The sequence below is a fragment of the Stegostoma tigrinum genome, chromosome 1 (assembly GCF_030684315.1).
Source record: "Stegostoma tigrinum isolate sSteTig4 chromosome 1, sSteTig4.hap1, whole genome shotgun sequence".
Taxonomy (NCBI): domain Eukaryota; kingdom Metazoa; phylum Chordata; class Chondrichthyes; order Orectolobiformes; family Stegostomatidae; genus Stegostoma; species Stegostoma tigrinum.
The window spans coordinates 188,998,593-189,025,111 of record NC_081354.1 but is presented as its reverse complement, the minus strand read 5'-3'; the positions used below and the strand labels follow the sequence as shown (position 1 = coordinate 189,025,111).

At 53.4% G+C, this 26,519-nt stretch overlaps 1 protein-coding gene across 2 annotated transcripts in view; it reads right to left on the bottom strand.

Moving 5' to 3' along the window:
* Positions 1–11,934, bottom strand: part of LOC125454713 (programmed cell death protein 4) — a 61,037-nt gene extending 49,103 nt beyond the window's left edge. The window contains exon 1 of one of the 2 annotated variants that reach the window (XM_048535806.2): positions 11,819–11,934. In XM_048535806.2, the coding sequence (XP_048391763.1) occupies positions 11,819–11,879 (61 nt within the window). In that variant the 5' untranslated portion in view covers positions 11,880–11,934. The remainder of the gene's footprint in view (positions 1–11,818) is intronic. The other variant, XM_048535816.2, reaches the window with a different exon arrangement.
* Between the last annotated feature and the right edge of the window lie 14,585 nt (positions 11,935–26,519).

Sequence of the window (26,519 nt, the reverse complement as noted above, 5' to 3'; positions counted from 1 at the left end):
TCCTTATGTTTGAGCAGATCAGCTCTGTTTGAAGAAAGGCGGCTCAAAGATTATCATTGGCTCTCTCACTGGCTGTTGGAGTTGATGACTCCATGGCAACAAGATAACCTACAATTTACAATGCAGAAACCCTGGTATAAACTAAGAAAACAGAGCATTGCATGTAAACATACTACAGATTAAAAGTTATCTCAAAGTTGACACCACTAATAAATCTGAAGGTTACAAAACAGAAACAAATGATTTAAAATTTCACTAGAGACTCCAAGAGTTTAAAAGTTGCTTTCATTAATCGGGAGATAAGTGCCAAGGATCTCCCCACCCAGTTGTCTCATTTAGTACAATTGTTTTAGATTAGAGGAAAGTGTAATTGCCTGTTTAGGAGTAAGGCAGTGTGGCCGTATGCTCTGTTTGTGTTCAATAGCAGATCAACGTATGAGAACCAAGGATGGAACTGGCCATTTGCTGCATCACCTGTTAGTAACATTATAGATCGCCCGACAGAATAGATGTTCCAAGAGCAAAGAAAGGCCAAACTGTCAAAGAAAACATCAAAGAGAAGGCTGAAGAATTTGCAACTAATTTCGACCAGAAGGGTCAAGTGAATGTTCGAACTCCACCACTTGAGATTCCCGCATAAGATGCTGCTTGGCCTGCTGTGTTCATCCAGTGCCACACTTTGTTATCTCGGATTCTCCAGCATCTGCAGTTCCCATTATCTCCAGTAACAGTATGCCAGTCTCAATTTGATATAATTTATTACTTGTGTACTGCGGTGCAGTGAGGAGTGTGGTCTTATGTGCTTTACAGGCAGATCACACTATACAAATCTTCAGCCGCAAACAAAGACATAAACTGCTGAAAAAACTCAACACGTCTGGTAATATCTTTGGAGAGAAAGCAGAGTTAACTATATAAGTTAGCTTTCATTAATAGAGGGATTGAGTTCAAGAGCCATGAAGTTATGCTCCAGCTACACAAAAGTGTGGTTCTACCACATCTGGAGTATTGTGTCCAATTCTGGTTGCCTCATTCCAGGAAAGATGTGGATGCATTGGAAATGATGCAGAGGGGGTTTACCAGGGTGTTGCCTGGAATGGAGGGAAGGTCTTACAAGGAAAGGTTGAGCGTGCTAGGGTTTTTCTCTTTAGAATGACAAAGGATGAGAGGTGACTTGATAGAGATGTACAAAAGATCAGAGGTATAGATACAGTGGACAGCCAGAGACTTTTCCCCTGAGGGTGGAGGTAGCTATTACAAGGGGGCATACTTTTAAAGTAAGTGGAGGTAGATATAGGGGAGACGTCAGGGGTAGGTTCTTTACTCTGAGTGGTGGGGCATGGAATGCATTGCCAGAGAGGGTATTGGAGTCAGCCTCATTAGGGGCATTTAAGCAGCTATTAGATCGGCATATGGATGGTAGTAGGAGGTAGGGGTGGAGGTTGGATAGACTTTAGGTTTAGGGTAAAAGTTCAGCACAACATCGTGGCCTGAAGCTGTACTGTTCTAAGTTCTAAGTGTTGTTACCTTTCTGAACTGAAGAATCTCATTATTAAGGTGACAGGAGAAAGATTTAAAAGGAACCCAAGGGGCAACATTTTCCACAGTGGGTGATTCATATGCGGAATGAACTTCCAGAGGAAGTGGTAGATACAGGTACAGTTAAAATATTTAAAAGACATTTGAACAGGTACATAAATAGGAAAGGTTTAGAGGGATTTGGGCTGCACGCAAGCAAGCTGGACTAGTTTATTTTAGGAAACCTGCTCTACATGGACAATTTGGACCAGTTTCTGTACTGTTTCGAGTCACGGAGTCATACTTTAACCATTTTCTCTCTACAGATGCTGTCAGACCTGCTAACTTTCTCCAGTAATTTCTGTTATTGGTTGTTTCAGATCTCCAGTGTCCACATTCTGTTTTCTTTTCTAGTTTTCAGCCAATTTAAGATAATGGACACAAGAGAGATCCCAATATTCCAGCAGTAGCAACGGACAAAGAATTTTGTTTTTCTTGATTTTTTGGGGCTACTTTTTGATTTTCACTATTTATGTCTTGGTTTATTGGGGTTGATTTTTCATTCCCATTAACTAGTTTTGTAGGTGATGCCTTCAAGATACCTTCTATATTTGTGTTGACAAGCAAGATACCTGAAAACACTCAGAAACAGAATTAGGAGGGTTCATTGAAATCATTAAACTACTGCCGCCCTGATCATCAAAGTTCTGCAATGTGTTGTTGAAAATGCCACATTTCGGTTCCACCAGGGACACGAAGCTTCTGGCCTTATGCAGTCAGAATCCAACAGCACAGAGAGAGAGATAATGGGAACTGCAGATGCTGGAGAATCCAAGATAACAAAATGTGAAGCTGGATGAACACAGCAGGCCAAGCAGCATCTCAGGAGCACAAAAGCTGACGTTTCGGGCCTAGACCCTTCATCAGAGAGGACAGAGACAGGCCCGTGCTGATCAAAATGTCCATCTACACTGAGTTCATTTCCCTGCGCATGGCCCATGTCCTTCCAAACCTTTCCTATCCAAGTATTTGTCCAAATACCTTTTAACTGTTGTTAGCGTACCTGCCTCAACCACTTCTGCTGACAGGTCATTCACATGTGTACCAGCCTCTGTGTAAAAAAAGTTGCCTCTCGGGTTGTAAATTTCTTCTGTACTCTTTCCAGTTGAACAACATCCTTCCTACAGCAAGGTGACCAAAACTGAACACAATACTCCAAGTACGGCCTCACCAACATCATGTACAACTCCATCATAACTTCCCAACTTCTATCCTCAATGCCTTGACTGATGAAGGACTGTGCGCCAAAAGCCTTCTTCACTGCCTGTCTACCTGTGACTCCACTTTCAGAGAACTGTGCACCTGAACTCCAAGGACCCTCTGTTTCACAACACCCCTTAAGGCCCGACCATTCATCATGAAACTCCTACCTTGATTTGACTTTCCTTTTCCAAAATGCAACACCTCGCCCTTACATATTGAACTCCATTTGCCATTTCTCTTCCCCTGCTGAGTAACATCCTGCTGCAACTTCTAATAATCTTCCTCACCGTCCACAATACCGCCTATTCTAGTGTCATCCACAAACTTACTCATCATATCTTGTACATTCTTATCCAGATTAGATATTGATAACAAACAGCAATGAGCCTAGCACTGACACCTGGCACCTTCCCCTGCAACCGCAGGAAAATGCTACACCTGCCCCCACACCTCCTCCCTCACCCCTATCCCAGGCCCCAAGATGACTTTCCATATCAAGCAGAGGTTCACCTGCACATCTGCCAATGTGGTATACTGCATCCACTGTACATGATGTGGCTTCCTCCACATTGGGGAAACCAAGCGGAGGCTTGGGAACCGCTTTGCAGAACACCTCCGCTCGGTTCACAATGAACAACTGCACCTCTCAGTCGCGAACCATTTTAACTCCCTCTCTCATTCCTTAGACATGTCCATCATAGGCCTAGCCACAATGATGCCACCCGAAGGTTGCAGGAACAGCAACTCATATTCCGCTTGGGAACCCTGCAGCCCAATGGTATCAATGTGGGCTTCACAAGCTTCAAAATCTCCCCTTCCCCCACTGCATCACAAAACCAGCCCAGCTCGTCCCCTCCCCCCCCCCACTGCATCCCAAAGCCAGCACAGCCTGTCTCTGCTTCCCTAACCCATCCCTTCATCCCACCTCAAGCCGCACCTCCATTTCCTACCTACTAACCGCATCCCGCCTCCTTGACCTGTCCATCTTCCCTGGACTGACCTATCCCCTCCCTACCTCCCCACCACCTATCTTCTTTTCTCTCCATCTTCAGTCTGCCTCCCCCTCTCTCCCTATTTATTCCAGAACCCTCTCCCCATCCCCCTCTCTGATGAAGGGTCTAGGCCCGAAATGTCAGCTTTTGTGCTCCTGAGATGCTGCTTGGCCTGCTGTGTTCATCCAGCCTCACATTTTGTTGTCTAGGTAAATTAAAATCCCCACTTTGACACCCTATTTCTCTGCAAGTCTCCGCAATCTCCCTGCATATTTGTTCCTCTAATGGCCATTGACTATTTGGGGGCCAATAGCACAACCTAAATAACGTCACCACCACCTCCTTATTTCTTGGCTCCACGCACAAAGCTTCAGTGGATGATCCCTCAGTTATTTCATCTCTGACTACTGCTGTGACACTCCCCTTAATCAAAAATGCAACTCCCCAGGCACGCCTTCCTCCACCATCTGCCTCACCTAAAGCACCTATACGCTGGCACATTAAACTGACAGTCCTGTCCCTCCCTTAGCCATGTTTAAGTAATGGCCATATCCCAGTTCCACATACCTATCCACGCCCTGAGTTCATCAGCCTTACCTGTCAGCCCTCTTGCATTGAAACAGATGCAGTTTAATCCGACAGGTTTTCCTTGTTCCCTGTCCTGTTCCAGCCTGACCTGTCTCTTCAACTTGCTATTTCTGATTACTGCATCTTATTCCAGCTTTGCACTTGCCTCCCTGCTGTTGAGGATCCCACCCTCCTGCCAGTCTAGTTTAAACCCTCTCTTGTAGCACCAGCAAATCTGCCCACCAGGATAATGATCCCCTTCAGATCAGGTCACCTCTGCTCCAGAAAAGATCCCAATGATCCAGGAATCTGAATCCCTGTTCCCTGTACTGATTCTTTAGCCACACATTCATCTACCATATTCACTTTCACTAACACTGGAAATAATCCAGCGATTACCATCATCGAGGTCCTGTTTTTTTTCCCCTACTTCATTACATTTCCTCCCTGAATACATTTGTGAATCAGATTTACAAATTCAAGACTTCAACTTATGGCCTTTGATTACTGAGATTAGTCTTTCCTTTAATGGCAGATTTATTCAACTCCGCAAACTTCAATTCATTAACTGCTTTGGCAGGATCTGAAATCATAGCTCAAAGAATTTGTTCAATCCTCCAGACGACTATGCTACCACACCCAATGATCAAACACATCAACAAAGTTGTTACAATGTCGAACAGACATGGTTTTATCAAAGAACAGAACTACACTCATTACTGCCAGTTTCTCATTCTTCATTTCGTAAACTTGCGACTTTCATTTTCTATAATTAATGGTACTGTTTTCAGGATACTACCGAGGAAGACATCCAGCTGAGTTTAGGATTTCTCCAATAAGATGAAAAATACAATCTATGACTTCAACCGCTCGTAAACTCCTCACGCATTCTCCATCCCCTTGATAAACAGAGTTTGAGTACACCCTTTGAAGAAAGTTAACAAGGAGGAATAAATGCTGGCCTGGCCAGCAACAGTCACATCCCATGGACAAAAACGAACAAGTGCGACATATAACTGTACCTTGTCCCACCATTTAATAAGATCATGAGCAAACTTTACATTAAATCCACTTTATATCCAATGCCTAAACCCATCAATTTCATTCAATTCCGACAACTATTGTTCTCTGCCTTGAATATACTCAACTGAACACACACAACCTTCAGATATTGAATACTGAGGATTCACAATGCAGTGTGAATAAACGTCTCATCTCAGTCCTAAATGACCCAAGGTTAGCCTGACCTCAATCACTGGCAAGATTTGAGAGTCCATTCTCAAGAATGAGGTTGTGTTAAACTCAGAAGTACATAGTAAAATAGGGCCAAGTCAGCACAGCTTCATCAAGTGAAGGTCATGCCTGACAAATCTGTTAGAATTCTCTGACGTAACAAGCAAGATAGACAAAGGAGAGCCAGTGGATGCAATCTATTTGCATTTCCAGAAGGATTTTGATAAGGTGCTGCACAGGAGGCCGTCAAATATGAGCCTGTGTTCAGGTCAAGATACCAGCAGGGATAGAAGATTAGCCGACTGGCAGAAGGCAGCCAGTGATGAGTGGTGATCCGCAGGGGTGGGAGCACAAATATTCACATTAACGATTCAGAACAGGAACTTTATTTTTTAATTTATTCACGGGATATGAGCATCACTGGCTGGACTGGCATTTATTACCCATCCCTATTTGCTTTTGGAATGCTGCGAGCAGTTTTGGATCCTGTATGTAAGCAACGATGCGCTAACATTGGAGGGGGTCCAGAAGAGGAGATCATGAGTCTGAAAGACTTGTCTTAAGAACCGCAGTTGAGGACTCAGCCTGTACGTAATGTAGTTAGGAGGATGAGGTTGGATCTCATTAAAATTTACAAAAATACTGAGATGTCTGCAGAGAGTGGAGTAGAGAAAATGTTTTCATTAGTAGGAGAGACTAGGGCCCAATGGCAAAGCCTTATATAAGGAAGAATTTTCTCAGCCAGAGGGTGGTGAATCTGTGAAAAATCAGTGCCACAGAAGGCTGTGGAGGCCAAGTCACTGAATATATGTTTTTGGCTAGTATGGGGATCAACAGTTACAGATAGAAGACAGAAGAACAGGGTTCAGAAACATATCAGCCATGATCAAATAGTGGAGCAGAGTCGCTGGATCGAATGGCTTAAATTTGGCTCCTATATCTTATGGACCTCTTATCCTGATGTTAAACCTTGAGTTTTAGATTCTCCAGTCATTATCTAAGTATTTCTCCTTTTTATTATTATTCTTATAGGTTTAATGAGATCATCTTTCTATCTTTTAAATTCTAGAGGTGACTGACCTAGTGCACTCTTTCCTTGTGCAGGGGAACTCATTCTAGAAACTAATCCCTTGAACTTTTGTTGCACCACTTCCTAATTTACTTCCTTAGGTAAGGAAACCAAAATTGGACTTAGTAATCAGCTGTGGTCACTTCAAGGGTCTGTCCAAACCTTCCTTATACTTGTCTGGCAATTTTCTTACAGTAAGGATTAATATATCATTTGTCTTCCACTTAATCCAAGCAGTGTTTGGAAAAGAGATGGCAGCCTGTGGCTGATGAAGGAACACATCAGTCTGTGCTCCTTCCTACCTGCGAAGGTCAAAGAAAGTTTGCCCAGTAGTATGGAGGGCCGAAGGGCCTGTTCCTGTGCTGTAATTTTCTTTGTTCTATGAGATAACAAGGTGGAGAGCTAGTTGAACACAGCAGGCCAAGCAGCATCAGGAATCGACCCGAAACGTCAGCCTTCCTGCTCCTCTGATGCTGCTTGGCCTGCTGTGTTCATCCAGCTCTACACCTTGTTATCTCAGATTCTCCAGCATCGGCAGTTCCTACTATCTCTGCCCAGTAGTACGTATGCATTGCTCAAAGAGGATGGACACATAGCAACCAAGCCATTTCAGGCAGGTTGTCTCCATATGGGGCACCTTTGCTGATGACTGAAGGGGCAGTTCCTCAAGAGCCTGGTTGTGCTACAACGGCTGCATGTTTATGTGCAGTCACAATAAGATGATTGTTTTTGGTGTTGGTACCTCTTGCCAAGCCACAAGAGCCACTGATCACCCTGGTGCTGCACACCAGGGCACAGATGGTGTTATCACCTGGTGTCAGCTAGTAACTTCCAGGCACAATGTTTGGGGAACTAAAACTTTCACGTGCAATCACCTTAGAAGTAATTGTTCACCAGACAGAAGGTCCTTGGGCATGCAGCCATCATTCTTCCTGTGGATGCCGGAGCCACAAGGCTGCCTGCGTAATAAGCGTTAAAATATTTTGAAACTCTTCATACATTTGTGATTTTGTACACCAGAATATTCTGTGTGTCACATGTAGCAAAGATGCACATTGTTGAGCTTTTTCTTGATAGATCATATAACATAGGAGCAGAAATAAGCCATTCAGCCCACTATATTGCTCCATTATTCAATGAGATCTGTTGATCTGATAAATCTCAACTTCCGGCCTTTTCCCAATAACCCCTGATTTCCTTACCAATAAAAAAGTCAGCTTATTTCAGACTTGAACATAATTAACAACACAACTTCCACAGCCCTTTGTGGTAAGGAATTCCACAGATTCACTACAACCAGTCAAGAAATTCCTCATCTGTCTAAAATAGATGATTCCTTGCTCAGATTACATCCTCTGCTCACAGACTCTCCCACATTGGCAAACAACCTTTCTGCCTCTATCCTGTCAATTCCCCAAGAATCTTCTATGTTTTAATAAGATGCTGCTCATTCTTCTAAACTCCACTGCATACAGGCCCAACCGACTCAACATCTCCTCACAGAACAGTTTCTCCACACTTGGTGTCAGCCGAGAGAACCTTCTTTGGACTCCTCCAAATGCCAGTATATTTTCCCTTAGACAACGGTGCCCAAAACTATTCAGAGTACTCCAGCTGTGATCTGGCTAGTTTGTATGGTATAATCTGCCCATGTACCATGCATAACAACACTTTTCACTGTATCTCAGAACGAGATAGTAATAAATCAATCATACACTTTTAGCGACACCTATTTTTACACTCTATTCCCTTTGAAATAAATGCCAACATTACATTTGCCTTCCCTATTAAGGCACAAGTCATCCAGACATCACAGTCATACAGCAATGTGCTGAGAATACAGGCCTTAGAATCTATCAACTGGGTCCTAAGGGTCAATTTACTGTAATTTTATCTGCATTTCCCTACTCAAATTAAATTACAAGATAGGAGAAGTAGACTATTCCTTCCCATCAGCCTGGTCTGCTGTTCATTAAGATCATGGCTGATGTGTTTGTTTACAAGTCCACATTCTGTTCTACTCAACTACCTGATTCTGATGCCTAATAAAAACCTGTCTTAATCTATGCAATTCTTCAGAGCTCAGTGGAGGTGGAGGCAGAGTTCCAAAGAGTCCCAAACTTCATGAAAACATTTCTCTTCATTTTGAAAGCGCACCCCGCATGTAAGTTTCACATTCTGCATTAAGATCAAATAGCCTGTCACCAAGGACCCAAGGTCAGAAATCACACAACACCAGGTTGTAGTCCAAGAGGTTTATCTGAAAACATAAGCTTGGAGTCTTGCTTCTTCAGGTGTTAGTGAGAGGGGTGGCATCAGGCACAGCTTTTACAAGCAAAAGATCAAAGGGTCCTAGAACTGATGCGAACGTCCTGAACAAACCTAAGATGGCTGTGAAATCTTTAATCAGTTCAAAAGGGACACAGGTTTTGACTGATTAATATGGAAATCCCAGAATTTCTTTCAAATCACTGCCCCGGAGATGATAACTAAAGGTTTTATCAGAGGTGACATCTCAAGTCAGACAATCCAACCTGAGATGTCACCTCTGCTGTACTGATTAAACTTTTAGTTATCTTGGGGCAGTGACTTGAAAGGAATTTGGGGATTTGCACATTATCGAGTCAAACCTGCATCTCATTTCTCACTGATTAAAGATTTAACAGCCATCTTAGCTTTGTTCAGGACATTCGCATCAGTTCTATGACCCTTTGATCTTCTGCTCGTAAAAAGCTGTGTCTAATGCCACCACACTCTCTAACACCTGAAGGAGCAGTGAGGTTCCAAAAGCTTTCAAATAAACTTGTTGGGACTATAACCCGATGGTGTATGATGTTGAACCACATTCAGCCCAGTCTAACTCCAGAATCTCCACAACAAGGACCCAAGGCAGTAGTATCTGCTCAGGTATAATTTAGTGTGTAGGGAGAGATGCAGCACCTTGTTACATGATCTCAGCTTTCAAGATGCTAACAGTCAGGGGCTGCAGGTTACAGGCATTAGAGAAAATGCCCAGTTTTTGTAGTGGAGTTTCCCTGTGATGAACATGTGCAGTTCCAGTGTAGAGTGAGTCCTACTAGTCCACACCAACCATGTTCCCAAACCAAACTTTTCCACTTCACTGCATTTGGTCCGTATCCCCTCAAACCTTTCCTGTTCAAGTATTTATCCAAACATCTTTTAAAATGTTGTAACTATACGCACATCCATCACTTCCTCTAGCAGTTCATTCCACACACAAACCTCTGTTAAAAATCATTGTCCCTCACGTCAGTTTTAAAACTCTCTCTCTGACCCTAGAAATAAATCCAGTATTTTTGAACTCCCCCACCCTAGCGAAAAAGACCTCTGCCATTCACCTTATCTATGCTGCTCATGATTTTATAAACTGCCACAAGTTCACTGCTCAACCTCCTACTCTCCAGTGAAAAATGCCCAGGCATATTTTCATAACTCAAGGCCTCTATTCCCAGCAACATCCTGGTAAACTCCTCAGACACTGAAGCACTCCATGTTCAAATGCAACAGGGTCTGGACAATATCCAGACTTGGGCTGACAAGTGGCAAGAAACATTCACACTACACAATTGCCAGACAATGACCCTCACTAAAAAGAGACAATCTAATCACCACCCACTACAATCTGCGATAACAAGGTGTAGAGCTGGACGAGCACAGCAGATCGAGCAGCATCAGAGGAGCAGGAAAGCTGATTGTCTTCAGAAGAAGGGTCTAGGCCTGAAATGTCAACCTTACTGCTCCTCAGGTCTTGGCCTGCTGTGTTCATCCAGCTCGACACCTTGTTATTGCAGATTCTCCAGCATCTGTAGTTCCTACTATCCCTGAAACAATTTTAGCCCTTTACCATCACTGAATTCCCTACTATCAACATCATGGGTGTCACCATTGACCTCACTTCAATGGGCTGGGCAGGGCTGTAGGGGAGGAGAGCAGATGGTAGCAAGTGGGGTAAAGGGGCACAGTGTGGAGGAGGGCAGTGCACCATGGAGGCAGGTGAATGGGGGGGAGGGGAGAGGGGGGGCCCAGGGCAGTGAGGATTTCAGGGTTTGGGGAGGGGGGGGTGGAATCCACTGACCTAGTGCACATTGCGGGGGGAGAGAGGTCAGTGCAGTCAGGCAAGGTAGTGCCCATTTGGGGGGGGGGGGGGTCAGTGCAGTCGGGCAAGGTAGTACCCATTTTGGGGGGGGGTCAGTGCAGTCGGGGAAGGTATTACCCATTTTGGGGGGGGGGTCAGTGCAGTCGGGCAAGGTAGTACCCATTTTGGGGGGGGGGTCAGTGCAGTCGGGGAAGGTAGTACCCATTTTGGGGGGGGGGGTCAGTGCAGTCGGGGAAGGTATTACCCATTTTGGGGGGGGTCAGTGCAGTCAGGCAAGGTAGTGCCCATTTTGGGGGGGGTCAGTGCAGTCAGGCAAGGTAGTGCCCATTTTGGGGGGGGGGGGTCAGTGCAGTCGGGCAAGGTAGTGCCCATTTTGGGGGGGGGGTCAGTGCAGTCAGGCAAGGTAGTGCCCATTTTGGGGGGGGTCAGTGCAGTCAGGCAAGGTAGTGCCCATTTTGGGGGGGGGAGGTCAGTGCAGTCGGGCAAGGTAGTGCCCATTTTGGGGGGGGGGTCAGTGCAGTCAGGCAAGGTAGTACCCATTTTGGGGGGGGTCAGTGCAGTCGGGCAAGGTAGTACCCATTTTGGGGGGGGGTCAGTGCAGTCGGGCAAGGTAGTGCCCATTTTGGGGGGGAGGTCAGTGCAGTCGGGCAAGGTAGTGCCCATTTTGGGGGGGGGGGGTCAGTGCAGTCAGGCAAGGTAGTACCCATTTTGGGGGGGGTTAGTGCAGTCGGGGAAGGCAGTGCCCATGGGGGGGGGGGGGGGCGGTAGAGAGTCAGTGCAGTTGGGCAAGTCCCATTTTGGGGGGAGGGGGGGGGAGGTCAGGTCAGTGCAGTCGGGGAAGGCAGTGCCCATGGGGGGGGGGGGGGGGGGGGGCGGTAGAGAGTCAGTGCAGTTGGGCAAGTCCCATTTTGGGGGGAGGGGGGGAGGTCAGGTCAGTGCAGGTGGGGAAGGCAGTGCCCATTTTGAGGCGGGGGATGGGGATGGGGATGCTTTCGATCCTGCCTCCACCAGACGTGGCCAAGCTCGGGATCCTGTTGATCCCAGGGACCTGTTACCTACCATCCTTACCGACTGTCGCCACCCCAGAATGGGCCTGGGCCTGGGCCTGCGTCGCCGCCATCCTGCCCCGTCCGCGAGCTCGGAGCCGCTCCTCCCCCCCGCCACCTCCAACTGGACACCGCACCCACGTGACTGACACAAGGGACACGCGATTGGAGTAGAGAGTGAGGCAACAACAACCAATCAGATGACGCGCTGACGTACCAACCAATAGGGTGCGAGGAGCTGACCAATGCTAAGGGACATGACGGAATCGAGGCCATACCCCCGGAAAGGAGGTGGGGCTGGGGGGGGGGTGCGGTCTGTGTCTCTGTGTGAGGGTAGGGCTGGGCGGGGGGTGTAGGTCTGTGCATGAGGAGGGTCTGTGTCTCTGTGTGAGGGTAGGGCTGGGGGGGTGTAGGGCTGGGGGGGAGGAGGGTCTGTGTCTCTGTGTGAGGGTAGGGCTGGGGGGGAGGAGGGTCTGTGTCTCTGTGTGAGGGTAGGGCTGGGGGGGTGTAGGGCTGGGGGGGAGGAGGGTCTGTGTCTCTGTGTGAGGGTAGGGCTGGGGGGGAGGAGGGTCTGTGTCTCTGTGTGAGGGTAGGGCTGGGGGGGAGGAGGGTCTGTGTCTCTGTGTGAGGGTAGGGCTGGGGGGGTGTAGGGCTGGGGGGGAGGAGGGTCTGTGTCTCTGTGTGAGGGTAGGGCTGGGGGGGAGGAGGGTCTGTGTCTCTGTGTGAGGGTAGGGCTGGGCGGGTGTAGGGCTGTGGGGGAGGAGGGTCTGTGTCTCTGTGTGAGGGTAGGGCTGGGGGGGAGGAGGGTCTGTGCATGAGGAGGGTCTGTGTCTCTGTGTGAGGGTAGGGCTGGGCGGGTGTAGGGCTGTGGGGGAGGAGGGTCTGTGTCTCTGTGTGAGGGTAGGGCTGGGCGGGTGTAGGGCTGTGGGGGAGGAGGGTCTGTGTCTCTGTGTGAGGGTAGGGCTGGGGGGGAGGAGGGTCTGTGTCTCTGTGTGAGGGTAGGGCTGGGCGGGTGTAGGGCTGTGGGGGAGGAGGGTCTGTGTCTCTGTGTGAGGGTAGGGCTGGGGGGGAGGAGGGTCTGTGCATGAGGAGGGTCTGTGTCTCTGTGTGAGGGTAGGGCTGGGCGGGTGTAGGGCTGTGGGGGAGGAGGGTCTGTGTCTCTGTGTGAGGGTAGGGCTGGGCGGGTGTAGGGCTGTGGGGGAGGAGGGTCTGTGTCTCTGTGTGAGGGTAGGGCTGGGGGGGTGTAGGGCTGTGCATGAGGAGGGTCTGTGTCTCTGTGTGAGGGTAGGGCTGGGCGGGTGTAGGGCTGTGGGGGAGGAGGGTCTGTGTCTCTGTGTGAGGGTAGGGCTGGGGGGGTGTAGGGCTGTGCATGAGGAGGGTCTGTGTCTCTGTGTGAGGGTAGGGCTGGGCGGGTGTAGGGCTGTGCATGAGGAGGGTCTGTGTCTCTGTGTGAGGGTAGGGCTGGGCGGGTGTAGGGCTGTGCATGAGGAGGGTCTGTGTCTCTGTGTGAGGGTAGGGCTGGGCGGGTGTAGGGCTGTGGGGGAGGAGGGTCTGTGTCTCTGTGTGAGGGTAGGGCTGGGCGGGTGTAGGGCTGTGGGGGAGGAGGGTCTGTGTCTCTGTGTGAGGGTAGGGCTGGGCGGGTGTAGGGCTGTGGGGGAGGAGGGTCTGTGCCCCTGTGTGAGGGTAGGGCTGGGCGGGTGTAGGGCTGTGGGGGAGGAGGGTCTGTGTCTCTGTGTGAGGGTAGGGCTGGGCGGGTGTAGGGCTGTGGGGGAGGAGGGTCTGTGTCTCTGTGTGAGGGTAGGTCTGGGGGGGAGGAGGGTACCGGTCTTGATAAATCTGAGCAGGCTCTTCCCATTTTATCTTCCTATTCTCAGGCTTTCAGCAACAACTTTTATTTATGGAGCACTGATTACAACCTAAGTTGGTTGAGTGCACTCTGTCTCTTAAATCCACCACTCCGTTACGACAAGTATTCAAATGTGTCCCGAGTTACCGATGTCACTTATAAACAAAATCGTACATTGCTGGGAATACTCATAGTATTTGTGGAGAGAAAGCAGAGAACTTTTTAGGTTCATTGACTCTCCTTCAGAACCAATGCTGTCATATTTGCTAAGTTACCCCAGCAATTTCTGTTTTTGCTTCCAATTTCCAGTATCTGCAGTTGTTTTTTTTTAAGCGGTCAATTGTTTGCTTTAACAACAGCCGACCTTCAACAACTTTCAACCTCTTCAAAACACAACCAAGTTATTGATTTAAAACAGGATCTATTAATCCCGTTCATTTATTTATTCATGCACTTGTTCAAATTTTTTTTTGTGTCCTCAGGAAGTTCATTCCACACACAAACCACCCTCTGTGTTTAAAAAAAAATTTGCCCCTTGTATTTTCTAAATCTCTCACCTTAAAAATGTGCACCTTAGTCTTGAATTCACCCAACCTCAGGAAAAGACTGTCTATACCCATCCTCTCAGGTCACCCCTCAATTTCTGACACTTCAGTGAAAAAGTCCCAGCCTATCCAACCTTCCTTTGTAACTCAAACCTAATGTACTCAGCAACATCCTGGTAATTCTTTTCTGAACCCTCTCCAGCTTAGTAATACCCTTCTCGTAACTGATCTACCAAAATTGGAAACAGCATTCTCAGGCCTTATGAATGTCCTGTACAACCTCAACATGCCTTCCAACTCCTACACTCACAGGAATGAACAATGAAAGCAGGCATGCTAAATGCTTTTTTAACCACCCTGTCTATATGTGACCCAAATTTCAAAGAATTATGTTCCTGAATTCCTCGTCCCACTGTCTCCGACACTATAGAACATAGAACATTTCAGCACAGTACAGGCTCTTCGGCCCTCAACGTTGCGCCGACCTGTGAAACCAAACTGAAGCCCATCTAACCTACCCTATTTCATTATCATCCATATGTTTGTCCAATGACCATTTAAACGCCCTTAAACTTGGCGAGTCGACTACTGTTGCAGGCAGGGCATTCCTCGCCCTCACTAGTCTCTGAGTAAAGAACCTACCTCTGATATCTGTCCTATATCTTATCACCCGTCAATTTAAAGCTATGCCCCCTCATGCTCGCCATCACCATTCGAGGAAAAAGGCTCTCACTGTCCACCCTATCTAATCCTCTGATCATGTATGTCTCTATTAAGTTGCCTCTTAACCTTCTTCTCGCTAATGAAAACAGCCTCAAGTCCCTCAGCCTTTCCTCGTAAGACCTTCCCTCCATACCAGGCAACATCTTAGTAAATCTCCTCTGCACCCTTTCCAAAGCTTCCACATCCTTCTTATAATGCGGTGACCAGAACTGTACACAATACTCCAAGTGCGGCCGCATCAGAGTTTTGTACAGCTGCGGCATGACCTCATGGCTCCGAGACTCAATCACTCTACCAATCCCTCTAGCCAAGACCGTACCGTTAATTGTATAAGTCCTATCCATGTTTTTTGCACTAAAATGGAATACTTTGCATATATCCAGATTGAACAGCATCTGCCATCAATGTCAGATGGTAACTTTCCAGGGAAGAATAGCTGGTTTAGATTTACAGCTCTCGTACTGCCCTGTCCAAAACAGTTTATCAGAAAGGTGGTAAGCAGCTGAGCTAAGGGTTTTAACTCTTCTCCTGAATCACCAGGACCTACCGCCACAGCCAAATTCTAAACAACTCAAAACAGCAAAGCCATACATTCAGACATGTGACTTCCAGGAAATTCAACAGTTCCACGCTGACAACTTACTGTGGGGTTTTGGAACTCTCTCCCCCCTAGAGAGTAGAAGAGGCAGGAATGCAGAGTTGAGGTCACAATAAATCAAGATCATATTGAGTAACTTAAGGGGCCAAATGGCCTACTCCACACCTAACTCAGGTGGCTGTATGACATTGTACAGGACAATGCCATCTAACATAATTCCAAACTGAGCTGTAAATGCCAGCCTTACCAATGGCTACAGGGATCAGTTTCCATTCAGCAATGAGATGACGTGTGGATGAAAATTTAACAATTACAAAGGGAATCTAGCAGAAGGTTAGGAACGTTTCAAATCTAAGGGATAATGTAGGGACAATGCTTTAACATACCCCTGTAGGCAATGGTAAGGCCGGCATAGAACATCAAACAATACAGCGCAGAACAGGCCCTTCGGCCCTCGATGTTGTGCATTTATAGCTCATCCCTGAGTTTGGAATATGTAAAATGGCTACATGATGTGTGAAGTGCTATGTGCTCCGCTTTTTCCTACACCCTTCCACCCGACTACAGCATGACTGCTGCGCCCTGCACACTCCACACCAGCCCTGGCGAACCCTGGATGCTAACGGACCCACTGTGATCTGAAATGTTTGTATTTGTGGGTTCTGTTTTGTGCACTTTATGGAGACATTTTTGGGAGCTCTTCTGGGTGCGCTGTGTGTGCTACTTGGAGTACTCTGTGGGTGCTGTTTTGGAGCAGTTTTTGGGAGTCCTGTGGGTGCTGCTGCCAGGGTGCCCAGTGGGTGCTGATGTCAGGGTACCCTGTGGGTGCAGTAGGCCAGGTGTCCTGTGGGTGCTGTAGACCGGATGCCCTGTGGGTTCTGTAGACCGGGTGCCCAGTGGGTGCTGTAGACCGAGTGCCCTGTGGGTGCTGTATACCGAGTGCCCTGTGGGTGCTGTAGACCGTGCCCTGTGGGTACTGTAGACCAGGTGCCCTGTGGGTGCTGTAGACCAGGTGCCCTGTGGGTGCTGTAGACCGAGTGCCCTGTGGGTGCTGTAGACCGGGTGCCCTGTGGGTGCTGTATACCGGGTGCCCTGTGGGTGCTGTAGACCGAGTGCCCTGTGGGTGCTGTAGACCGGGTGCCCTGTGGGTGCTGTAGATCGAGTGCCCTGTGGGTGCTGTAGACCGGGTGCCCTGTGGGTGCTGTAGACCAGGTGCCCTGTGGGTGCTGTAGACCGAGTTCCCTGTGGGTGCTGTATACCGGGTGCCCTGTGGGTGCTGTAGACCGAGTGCCCTGTGGGTGCTGTATACCGTGTGCCCTGTGGGTGCTGTATACCGGGTGCCCTGTGGGTGCTGTAGATCGGGTGCCCTGTGGGTGCTGTAGACCGGGTGCCCTGTGGGTGCTGTATACCGGGTGTCCTGTGGGTGCTGTAGACCGGGTGCCCTGTGGGTGCTGTATACCGAGTGCCCTGTGGGTGCTGTATACCGTGTGCCCTGTGGGTGCTGTAGATCAGGTGCCCTGTGGGTGCTGTATACCCAGTGCCCTGTGGGTGCTGTAGATCGGGTGCCCTGTGGGTGCTGTAGACCGAGTGCCCTGTGGGTGCTGGAGACCAGGTGCCCTGTGGGTGCTGTAGACCGAGTGCCCTGTGGGTGCTGTATACCGGGTGCCCTGTGGGTGCTGTAGACCGAGTGCCCTGTGGGTGCTGTAGACCGGGTGCCCTGTGGGTGCTGTAGACCGAGTTCCCTGTGGGTGCTGTAGACCGGGTGCCCCGTGGGTGCTGTATACCGAGTGCCCTGTTGGTGCTGTATACCGGGTGCCCTGTGGGTGCTGTATACCGGGTGCCCTGTGGGTGCTGTAGACCGAGTGCCCTGTGGGTGCTGTAGACCGGGTGCCCTGTGGGTGCTGTATACCGTGTGCCCTGTGGGTGCTGTATACCGGGTGTCCTGTGGGTGCTGTAGACCGGGTGCCCTGTGGGTGCTGTATACCGGGAGCCCTGTGGGTGCTGTAGACCAAGTGCCCTGTGGGTGCTGTAGACCGGGTGCCCTGTGGGTGCTGTATACCGGGTGTCCTGTGGGTGCTGCAGACCGGGTGCCCTGTGGGTGCTGTATACCGAGTGCCCTGTGGGTGCTGTAGACCGGGTGCCCTGTGGGTGCTGTATACCGAGTGCCCTGTGGGTGCTGTAGATCGGGTGCCCTGTGGGTGCTGTAGACCGAGTGCCCTGTGGATGCTGTAGATCGGGTGCCCTGTGGGTGCTGTAGACCGAGTGCCCTGTGGGTGCTGTAGACCGGGTGCCCTGTGGGTGCTGTATACCGAGTGCCCTGTGGGTGCTGTAGACCGGGTGCCCTGTGGGTGCTGTATACCGTGTGCCCTGTGGGTGCTGTAGACCAGGTGCCCTGTGGGTGCTGTATACCGTGTGCCCTGTGGGTGCTGTAGACCGGCTGCCCTGTGGGTGCTGTAGACCGGGTGCCCTGTGGGTGCTGTATACCGTGTGCCCTGTGGGTGCTGTAGACCGAGTGCCCTGTGGGTGCTGTAGACCGGGTGCCCTGTGGGTGCTGTAGATCGAGTGCCCTGTGGGTGCTGCAGACCGAATGCCCTGTGGGTGCTGTAGATCGGGTGCCCTGTGGGTGCTGTAGACCGAGTGCCCTGTGGGTGCTGTAGACCGGGTGCCCTGTGGGTGCTGTAGACCGAGTGCCCTGTGGGTGCTGTATACCGGGTGCCCTGTGGGTGCTGTAGACCGAGTGCCCTGTGGGTGCTGTAGACCGGGTGCCCTGTGGGTGCTGTATACCGTGTGCCCTGTGGGTGCTGTATACCGGGTGTCCTGTGGGTGCTGTAGCCCGGGTGCCCTGTGGGTGCTGTATACCAGGAGCCCTGTGGGTGCTTTACACCGAGTGCCCTGTGGGTGCTGTAGACCGGGTGCCCTGTGGGTGCTGTATACCGGGTGTCCTGTGGGTGCTGTATACCGAGTGCCCTGTGGGTGCTGTAGACCGGGTACCCTGTGGGTGCTGTATACCGAGTGCCCTGTGGGTGCTGTAGACCGGGTGCCCTGTGGGTGCTGTAGACCGAGTGCCCTGTGGGTGCTGTAGACCGGGTGCCCTGTGGGTGCTGTATACCGTGTGCCCTGTGGGTGCTGTAGACCAGGTGCCCTGTGGGTGCTGTATACCGGGTGCCCTGTGGCTGCTGTATACCGTGTGCCCTGTGGGTGCTGTAGACCGGCTGCCCTGTGGGTGCTGTATACCGTGTGCCCTGTGGGTGCTGTAGACCGAGTGCCCTGTGGGTGCTGTAGACCGGGTGCCCTGTGGGTGCAGTAGGCCAGGTGTCCTGTGGGTGCTGTAGACCGGATGCCCTGTGGGTTCTGTAGACCGGGTGCCCAGTGGGTGCTGTAGACCGAGTGCCCTGTGGGTGCTGTATACCGAGTGCCCTGTGGGTGCTGTAGACCGTGCCCTGTGGGTGCTGATGTCAGGGTACCCTGTGGGTGCAGTAGGCCAGGTGTCCTGTGGGTGCTGTAGACCGGATGCCCTGTGGGTGCTGTAGACCGAGTGCCCAGTGGGTGCTGATGTCAGGGTACCCTGTGGGGGCAGTAGACCGAGTGCCCTGTGGGTGCTGTAGACCGGGTGCCCTGTGGGTGCTGTATACCGGGTGCCCTGTGGGTGCTGTAGACCGAGTGCCCTGTGGGTGCTGTAGACCGGGTGCCCTGTGGGTGCTGTAGATCGAGTGCCCTGTGGGTGCTGTAGACCGGGTGCCCTGTGGGTGCTGTAGACCGAGTTCCCTGTGGGTGCTGTATACGGGGTGCCCTGTCGGTGCTGTAGACCGAGTGCCCTGTGGGTGCTGTATACCGTGTGCCCTGTGGGTGCTGTATACCGGGTGCCCTGTGGGTGCTGTAGATCGGGTGCCCTGTGGGTGCTGTAGACCGGGTGCCCTGTGGGTGCTGTATACCGGGTGTCCTGTGGGTGCTGTAGACCGGGTGCCCTGTGGGTGCTGTATACCGAGTGCCCTGTGGGTGCTGTATACCATGTGCCCTGTGGGTGCTGTATACCGTGTGCCCTGTGGGTGCTGTAGATCAGGTGCCCTGTGGGTGCTGTATACCGAGTGCCCTGTGGGTGCTGTAGATCGGGTGCCCTGTGGGTGCTGTAGACCGAGTGCCCTGTGGGTGCTGTAGACCGAGTGCCCTGTGGGTGCAGTAGACCAGGTGCCCTGTGGGTGCTGTAGACCGAGTGCCCTGTGGGTGCTGTAGACCGAGTGCCCTGTGGGTGCTGTAGACCGAGTTCCCTGTGGGTGCTGTAGACCGGGTGCCCTGTGGGTGCTGTATACCTAGTGCCCTGTTGGTGCTGTATACCGGGTGCCCTGTGGGTGCTGTATACCGAGTGCCCTGTGGGTGCTGTAGATCGGGTGCCCTGTGGGTGCTGTAGACCGAGTGCCCTGTGGATGCTGTAGATCGGGTGCCCTGTGGGTGCTGTACACCGAGTGCCCTGTGGGTGCTGTAGACCGGGTGCCCTGTGGGTGCTGTATACCGAGTGCCCTGTGGGTGCTGTAGACCGTTTGCCCTGTGGGTGCTGTAGACCGGGTGCCCTGTGGGTGCTGTATACCGGGTGCCTTGTGGGTGCTGTAGACCAGGTGCCCTGTGGGTGCTGTATACCGTGTGCCCTGTGGGTGCTGTAGACCGGCTGCCCTGTGGGTGCTGTAGACCGGGTGCCCTGTGGGTGCTGTATACCGTGTGCCCTGTGGGTGCTGTAGACCGAGTGCCCTGTGGGTGCTGTAGACCGGGTGCCCTGTGGGTGCTGTAGATCGAGTGCCCTGTGGGTGCTGTAGACCGAATGCCCTGTGGGTGCTGTAGATCGGGTGCCCTGTGGGTGCTGTAGACCGAGTGCCCTGTGGGTGCTGTAGACCGGGTGCCCTGTGGGTGCTGTAGACCGAGTGCCCTGTGGGTGCTGTATACCGGGTGCCCTGTGGGTGCTGTAGACCGAGTGCCCTGTGGGTGCTGTAGACCGGGTGCCCTGTGGGTGCTGTATACCGTGTGCCCTGTGGGTGCTGTATACCGGGTGTCCTGTGGGTGCTGTAGACCGGGTGCCCTGTGGGTGCTGTATACCGGGAGCCCTGTGGGTGCTTTAGACCGAGTGCCCTGTGGGTGCTGTAGACCGGGTGCCCTGTGGGTGCTGTATACCGGGTGTCCTGTGGGTGCTGTATACCGAGTGCCCTGTGGGTGCTGTAGACCGGGTACCCTGTGGGTGCTGTATACCGAGTGCCCTGTGGGTGCTGTAGATCGGGTGCCCTGTGGGTGCTGTAGACTGAGTGCCCTGTGGGTGCTGGAGATCGGGTGCCCTGTGGGTGCTGTAGACCGGGTGCCCTGTGGGTGCTGTAGACCGAGTGCCCTGTGGGTGCTGTAGACCGGGTGCCCTGTGGGTGCTGTAGACCAGGTGCCCTGTGGGTGCTGTAGACCGAGTTCCCTGTGGGTGATGTATACCGGGTGCCCTGTGGGTGCTGGAGACCGAGTGCCCTGTGGGTGCTGTATACCGAGTGCCCTGTGGGTGCTGTATACCGGGTGCCCTGTGGGTGCTGTAGATCGGGTGCCCTGTGGGTGCTGTAGACCGGGTGCCCTGTGGGTGCTGTATACCGGGTGTCCTGTGGGTGCTGTAGACCGGGTGCCCTGTGGGTGCTGTATACCGAGTGCCCTGTGGGTGCTGTATACCGTGTGCCCTGTGGGTGCTGTATACCGTGTGCCCTGTGGGTGCTGTAGATCAGGTGCCCTGTGGGTGCTGTATACCGAGTGCCCTGTGGGTGCTGTAGATCGGGTGCCCTGTGGGTGCTGTACACCGAGTGCCCTGTGGGTGCTGTAGACCGGGTGCCCTGTGGGTGCTGTATACCGGGTGTCCTGTGGGTGCTGTAGACCGGGTGCCCTGTGGGTGCTGTATACCGGGAGCCCTGTGGGTGCTGTAGACCAAGTGCCCTGTGGGTGCTGTAGACCGGGTGCCCTGTGGGTGCTGTATACTGGGTGTCCTGTGGGTGCTGTAGACCGGGTGCCCTGTGGGTGCTGTATACCGAGTGCCCTGTGGCTGCTGTAGACCGGGTGCCCTGTGGATGCTGTATACCGAGTGCCCTGTGGGTGCTGTAGATCGGGTGCCCTGTGGGTGCTGTAGACCGAGTGCCCTGTGGATGCTGTAGATCGGGTGCCCTGTGGGTGCTGTAGACCGAGTGCCCTGTGGGTGCTGTAGACCGGGTGCCCTGTGGGTGCTGTATACCGAGTGCCCTGTGGGTTCTGTAGACCGTGTGCCCTGTGGGTGCTGTATACCGTGTGCCCTGTGGGTGCTGTAGACCAGGTGCCCTGTGGGTGCTGTATACCGTGTGCCCTGTGGGTGCTGTAGACCGGCTGCCCTGTGGGTGCTGTAGACCGGGTGCCCTGTGGGTGCTGTATACCGTGTGCCCTGTGGGTGCTGTAGACCGAGTGCCCTGTGGGTGCTGTAGACCAGGTGCCCTGTGGGTGCTGTAGATCGAGTGCCCTGTGGGTGCTGTAGACCGAATGCCCTGTGGGTGCTGTAAATCGGGTGCCCTGTGGGTGCTATAGATCGGGTGCCCTGTGGGTGCTGTATACCGGGTGTCCTGTGGGTGCTGTAGACCGGGTGCCCTGTGGGTGCTGTATACCGAGTGCCCTGTGGGTGCTGTATACCATGTGCCCTGTGGGTGCTGTATACCGTGTGCCCTGTGGGTGCTGTAGATCAGGTGCCCTGTGGGTGCTGTATACCGAGTGCCCTGTGGGTGCTGTAGATCGGGTGCCCTGTGGGTGCTGTAGACCGAGTGCCCTGTGGGTGCTGTAGACCGAGTGCCCTGTGGGTGCAGTAGACCAGGTGCCCTGTGGGTGCTGTAGACCGAGTGCCCTGTGGGTGCTGTAGACCGAGTGCCCTGTGGGTGCTGTAGACCGAGTTCCCTGTGGGTGCTGTAGACCGGGTGCCCTGTGGGTGCTGTATACCGAGTGCCCTGTTGGTGCTGTATACCGGGTGCCCTGTGGGTGCTGTATACCGAGTGCCCTGTGGGTGCTGTAGATCGGGTGCCCTGTGGGTGCTGTAGACCGAGTGCCCTGTGGATGCTGTTGATCGGGTGCCCTGTGGGTGCTGTAGACCGAGTGCCCTGTGGGTGCTGTAGACCGGGTGCCCTGTGGGTGCTGTATACCGAGTGCCCTGTGGGTGCTGTAGACCGTTTGCCCTGTGGGTGCTGTAGACCGGGTGCCCTGTGGGTGCTGTATACCGGGTGCCCTGTGGGTGCTGTAGACCAGGTGCCCTGTGGGTGCTGTATACCGTGTGCCCTGTGGGTGCTGTAGACCGGCTGCCCTGTGGGTGCTGTAGACCGGGTGCCCTGTGGGTGCTGTATACCGTGTGCCCTGTGGGTGCTGTAGACCGAGTGCCCTGTGGGTGCTGTAGACCGGGTGCCCTGTGGGTGCTGTAGATCGAGTGCCCTGTGGGTGCTGTAGACCGAATGCCCTGTGGGTGCTGTAGATCGGGTGCCCTGTGGGTGCTGTAGACCGAGTGCCCTGTGGGTGCTGTAGACCGGGTGCCGTGTGGGTGCTGTAGACCGAGTGCCCTGTGGGTGCTGTATACCGGGTGCCCTGTGGGTGCTGTAGACCGAGTGCCCTGTGGGTGCTGTAGACCGGGTGCCCTGTGGGTGCTGTATACCGTGTGCCCTGTGGGTGCTGTATACCGGGTGTCCTGTGGGTGCTGTAGACCGGGTGCCCTGTGGGTGCTGTATACCGGGAGCCCTGTGGGTGCTTTAGACCGAGTGCCCTGTGGGTGCTGTAGACCGGGTGCCCTGTGGGTGCTGTATACCGGGTGTCCTGTGGGTGCTGTATACCGAGTGCCCTGTGGGTGCTGTAGACCGGGTACCCTGTGGGTGCTGTATACCGAGTGCCCTGTGGGTGCTGTAGATCGGGTGCCCTGTGGGTGCTGTAGACTGAGTGCCCTGTGGGTGCTGTATACCGGGTGCCCTGTGGGTGCTGTAGACCGAGTGCCCTGTGGGTGCTGTAGACCGGGTGCCCTGTGGGTGCTGTATACCGTGTGCCCTGTGGGTGCTGTATACCGGGTGTCCTGTGGGTGCTGTAGACCGGGTGCCCTGTGGGTGCTGTATACCGGGAGCCCTGTGGGTGCTTTAGACCGAGTGCCCTGTGGGTGCTGTAGACCGGGTGCCCTGTGGGTGCTGTATACCGGGTGTCCTGTGGGTGCTGTATACCGAGTGCCCTGTGGGTGCTGTAGACCGGGTACCCTGTGGGTGCTGTATACCGAGTGCCCTGTGGGTGCTGTAGATCGGGTGCCCTGTGCGTGCTGTAGACTGAGTGCCCTGTGGGTGCTGGAGATCGGGTGCCCTGTGGGTGCTGTAGACCGAGTGCCCTGTGGGTGCTGTAGGCCGGGTGCCCTGTGGGTGCTGTAGACCAGGTGCCCTGTGGGTGCTGTAGACCGAGTTCCCTGTGGGTGCTGTATACCGGGTGCCCTGTGGGTGCTGGAGACCGAGTGCCCTGTGGGTGCTGTATACCGTGTGCCCTGTGGGTGCTGTATACCGGGTGCCCTGTGGGTGCTGTAGATCGGGTGCCCTGTGGGTGCTGTAGACCGGGTGCCCTGTGGGTGCTGTATACCGGGTGTCCTGTGGGTGCTGTAGACCGGGTGCCCTGTGGGTGCTGTATACCGAGTGCCCTGTGGGTGCTGTATACCGTGTGCCCTGTGGGTGCTGTATACCGTGTGCCCTGTGGGTGCTGTAGATCAGGTGCCCTGTGGGTGCTGTATACCGAGTGCCCTGTGGGTGCTGTAGATCGGGTGCCCTGTGGGTGCTGTAGACCGAGTGCCCTGTGGGTGCTGTAGACCGGGTGCCCTGTGGGTGCTGTATACCGGGTGTCCTGTGGGTGCTGTAGACCGGGTGCCCTGTGGGTGCTGTATACCGGGAGCCCTGTGGGTGCTGTAGACCAAGTGCCCTGTGGGTGCTGTAGACCGGGTGCCCTGTGGGTGCTGTATACTGGGTGTCCTGTGGGTGCTGTAGACCGGGTGCCCTGTGGGTGCTGTATACCGAGTGCCCTGTGGCTGCTGGAGACCGGGTGCCCTGTGGATGCTGTATACCGAGTGCCCTGTGGGTGCTGTAGATCGGGTGCCCTGTGGGTGCTGTAGACCGAGTGCCCTGTGGATGCTGTAGATCGGGTGCCCTGTGGGTGCTGTAGACCGAGTGCCCTGTGGGTGCTGTAGACCGGGTGCCCTGTGGGTGCTGTATACCGAGTGCCCTGTGGGTTCTGTAGACCGTGTGCCCTGTGGGTGCTGTATACCGTGTGCCCTGTGGGTGCTGTAGACCAGGTGCCCTGTGGGTGCTGTATACCGTGTGCCCTGTGGGTGCTGTAGACCGGCTGCCCTGTGGGTGCTGTAGACCGGGTGCCCTGTGGGTGCTGTATACCGTGTGCCCTGTGGGTGCTGTAGACCGAGTGCCCTGTGGGTGCTGTAGACCGGGTGCCCTGTGGGTGCTGTAGATCGAGTGCCCTGTGGGTGCTGTAGACCGAATGCCCTGTGGGTGCTGTAAATCGGGTGCCCTGTGGGTGCGAAAGATCGGGTGCCCTGTGGGTGCTGTATACCGGGTGTCCTGTGGGTGCTGTAGACCGGGTGCCCTGTGGGTGCTGTATACCGAGTGCCCTGTGGGTGCTGTATACCATGTGCCCTGTGGGTGCTGTATACCGTGTGCCCTGTGGGTGCTGTAGATCAGGTGCCCTGTGGGTGCTGTATACCGAGTGCCCTGTGGGTGCTGTAGATCGGGTGCCCTGTGGGTGCTGTAGACCGGGTGCCCTGTGGGTGCTGTATACCGGGTGTCCTGTGGGTGCTGTAGACCGGGTGCCCTGTGGGTGCTGTATACCGAGTGCCCTGTGGGTGCTGTATACCGTGTGCCCTGTGGGTGCTGTATACCGTGTGCCCTGTGGGTGCTGTAGATCAGGTGCCCTGTGGGTGCTGTATACCGAGTGCCCTGTGGGTGCTGTAGATCGGGTGCCCTGTGGGTGCTGTACACCGAGTGCCCTGTGGGTGCTGTAGACCGGGTGCCCTGTGGGTGCTGTATACCGGGTGTCCTGTGGGTGCTGTAGACCGGGTGCCCTGTGGGTGCTGTATACCGGGAGCCCTGTGGGTGCTGTAGACCAAGTGCCCTGTGGGTGCTGTAGACCGGGTGCCCTGTGGGTGCTGTATACTGGGTGTCCTGTGGGTGCTGTAGACCGGGTGCCCTGTGGGTGCTGTATACCGAGTGCCCTGTGGCTGCTGTAGACCGGGTGCCCTGTGGATGCTGTATACCGAGTGCCCTGTGGGTGCTGTAGATCGGGTGCCCTGTGGGTGCTGTAGACCGAGTGCCCTGTGGATGCTGTAGATCGGGTGCCCTGTGGGTGCTGTAGACCGGGTGCCCTGTGGGTGCTGTATACCGAGTGCCCTGTGGGTTCTGTAGACCGTGTGCCCTGTGGGTGCTGTATACCGTGTGCCCTGTGGGTGCTGTAGACCAGGTGCCCTGTGGGTGCTGTATACCGTGTGCCCTGTGGGTGCTGTAGACCGGCTGCCCTGTGGGTGCTGTAGACCGGGTGCCCTGTGGGTGCTGTATACCGTGTGCCCTGTGGGTGCTGTAGACCGAGTGCCCTGTGGGTGCTGTAGACCGGGTGCCCTGTGGGTGCTGTAGATCGAGTGCCCTGTGGGTGCTGTAGACCGAATGCCCTGTGGGTGCTGTAAATCGGGTGCCCTGTGGGTGCTATAGATCGGGTGCCCTGTGGGTGCTGTATACCGGGTGTCCTGTGGGTGCTGTAGACCGGGTGCCCTGTGGGTGCTGTATACCGAGTGCCCTGTGGGTGCTGTATACCATGTGCCCTGTGGGTGCTGTATACCGTGTGCCCTGTGGGTGCTGTAGATCAGGTGCCCTGTGGGTGCTGTATACCGAGTGCCCTGTGGGTGCTGTAGATCGGGTGCCCTGTGGGTGCTGTAGACCGAGTGCCCTGTGGGTGCTGTAGACCGAGTGCCCTGTGGGTGCAG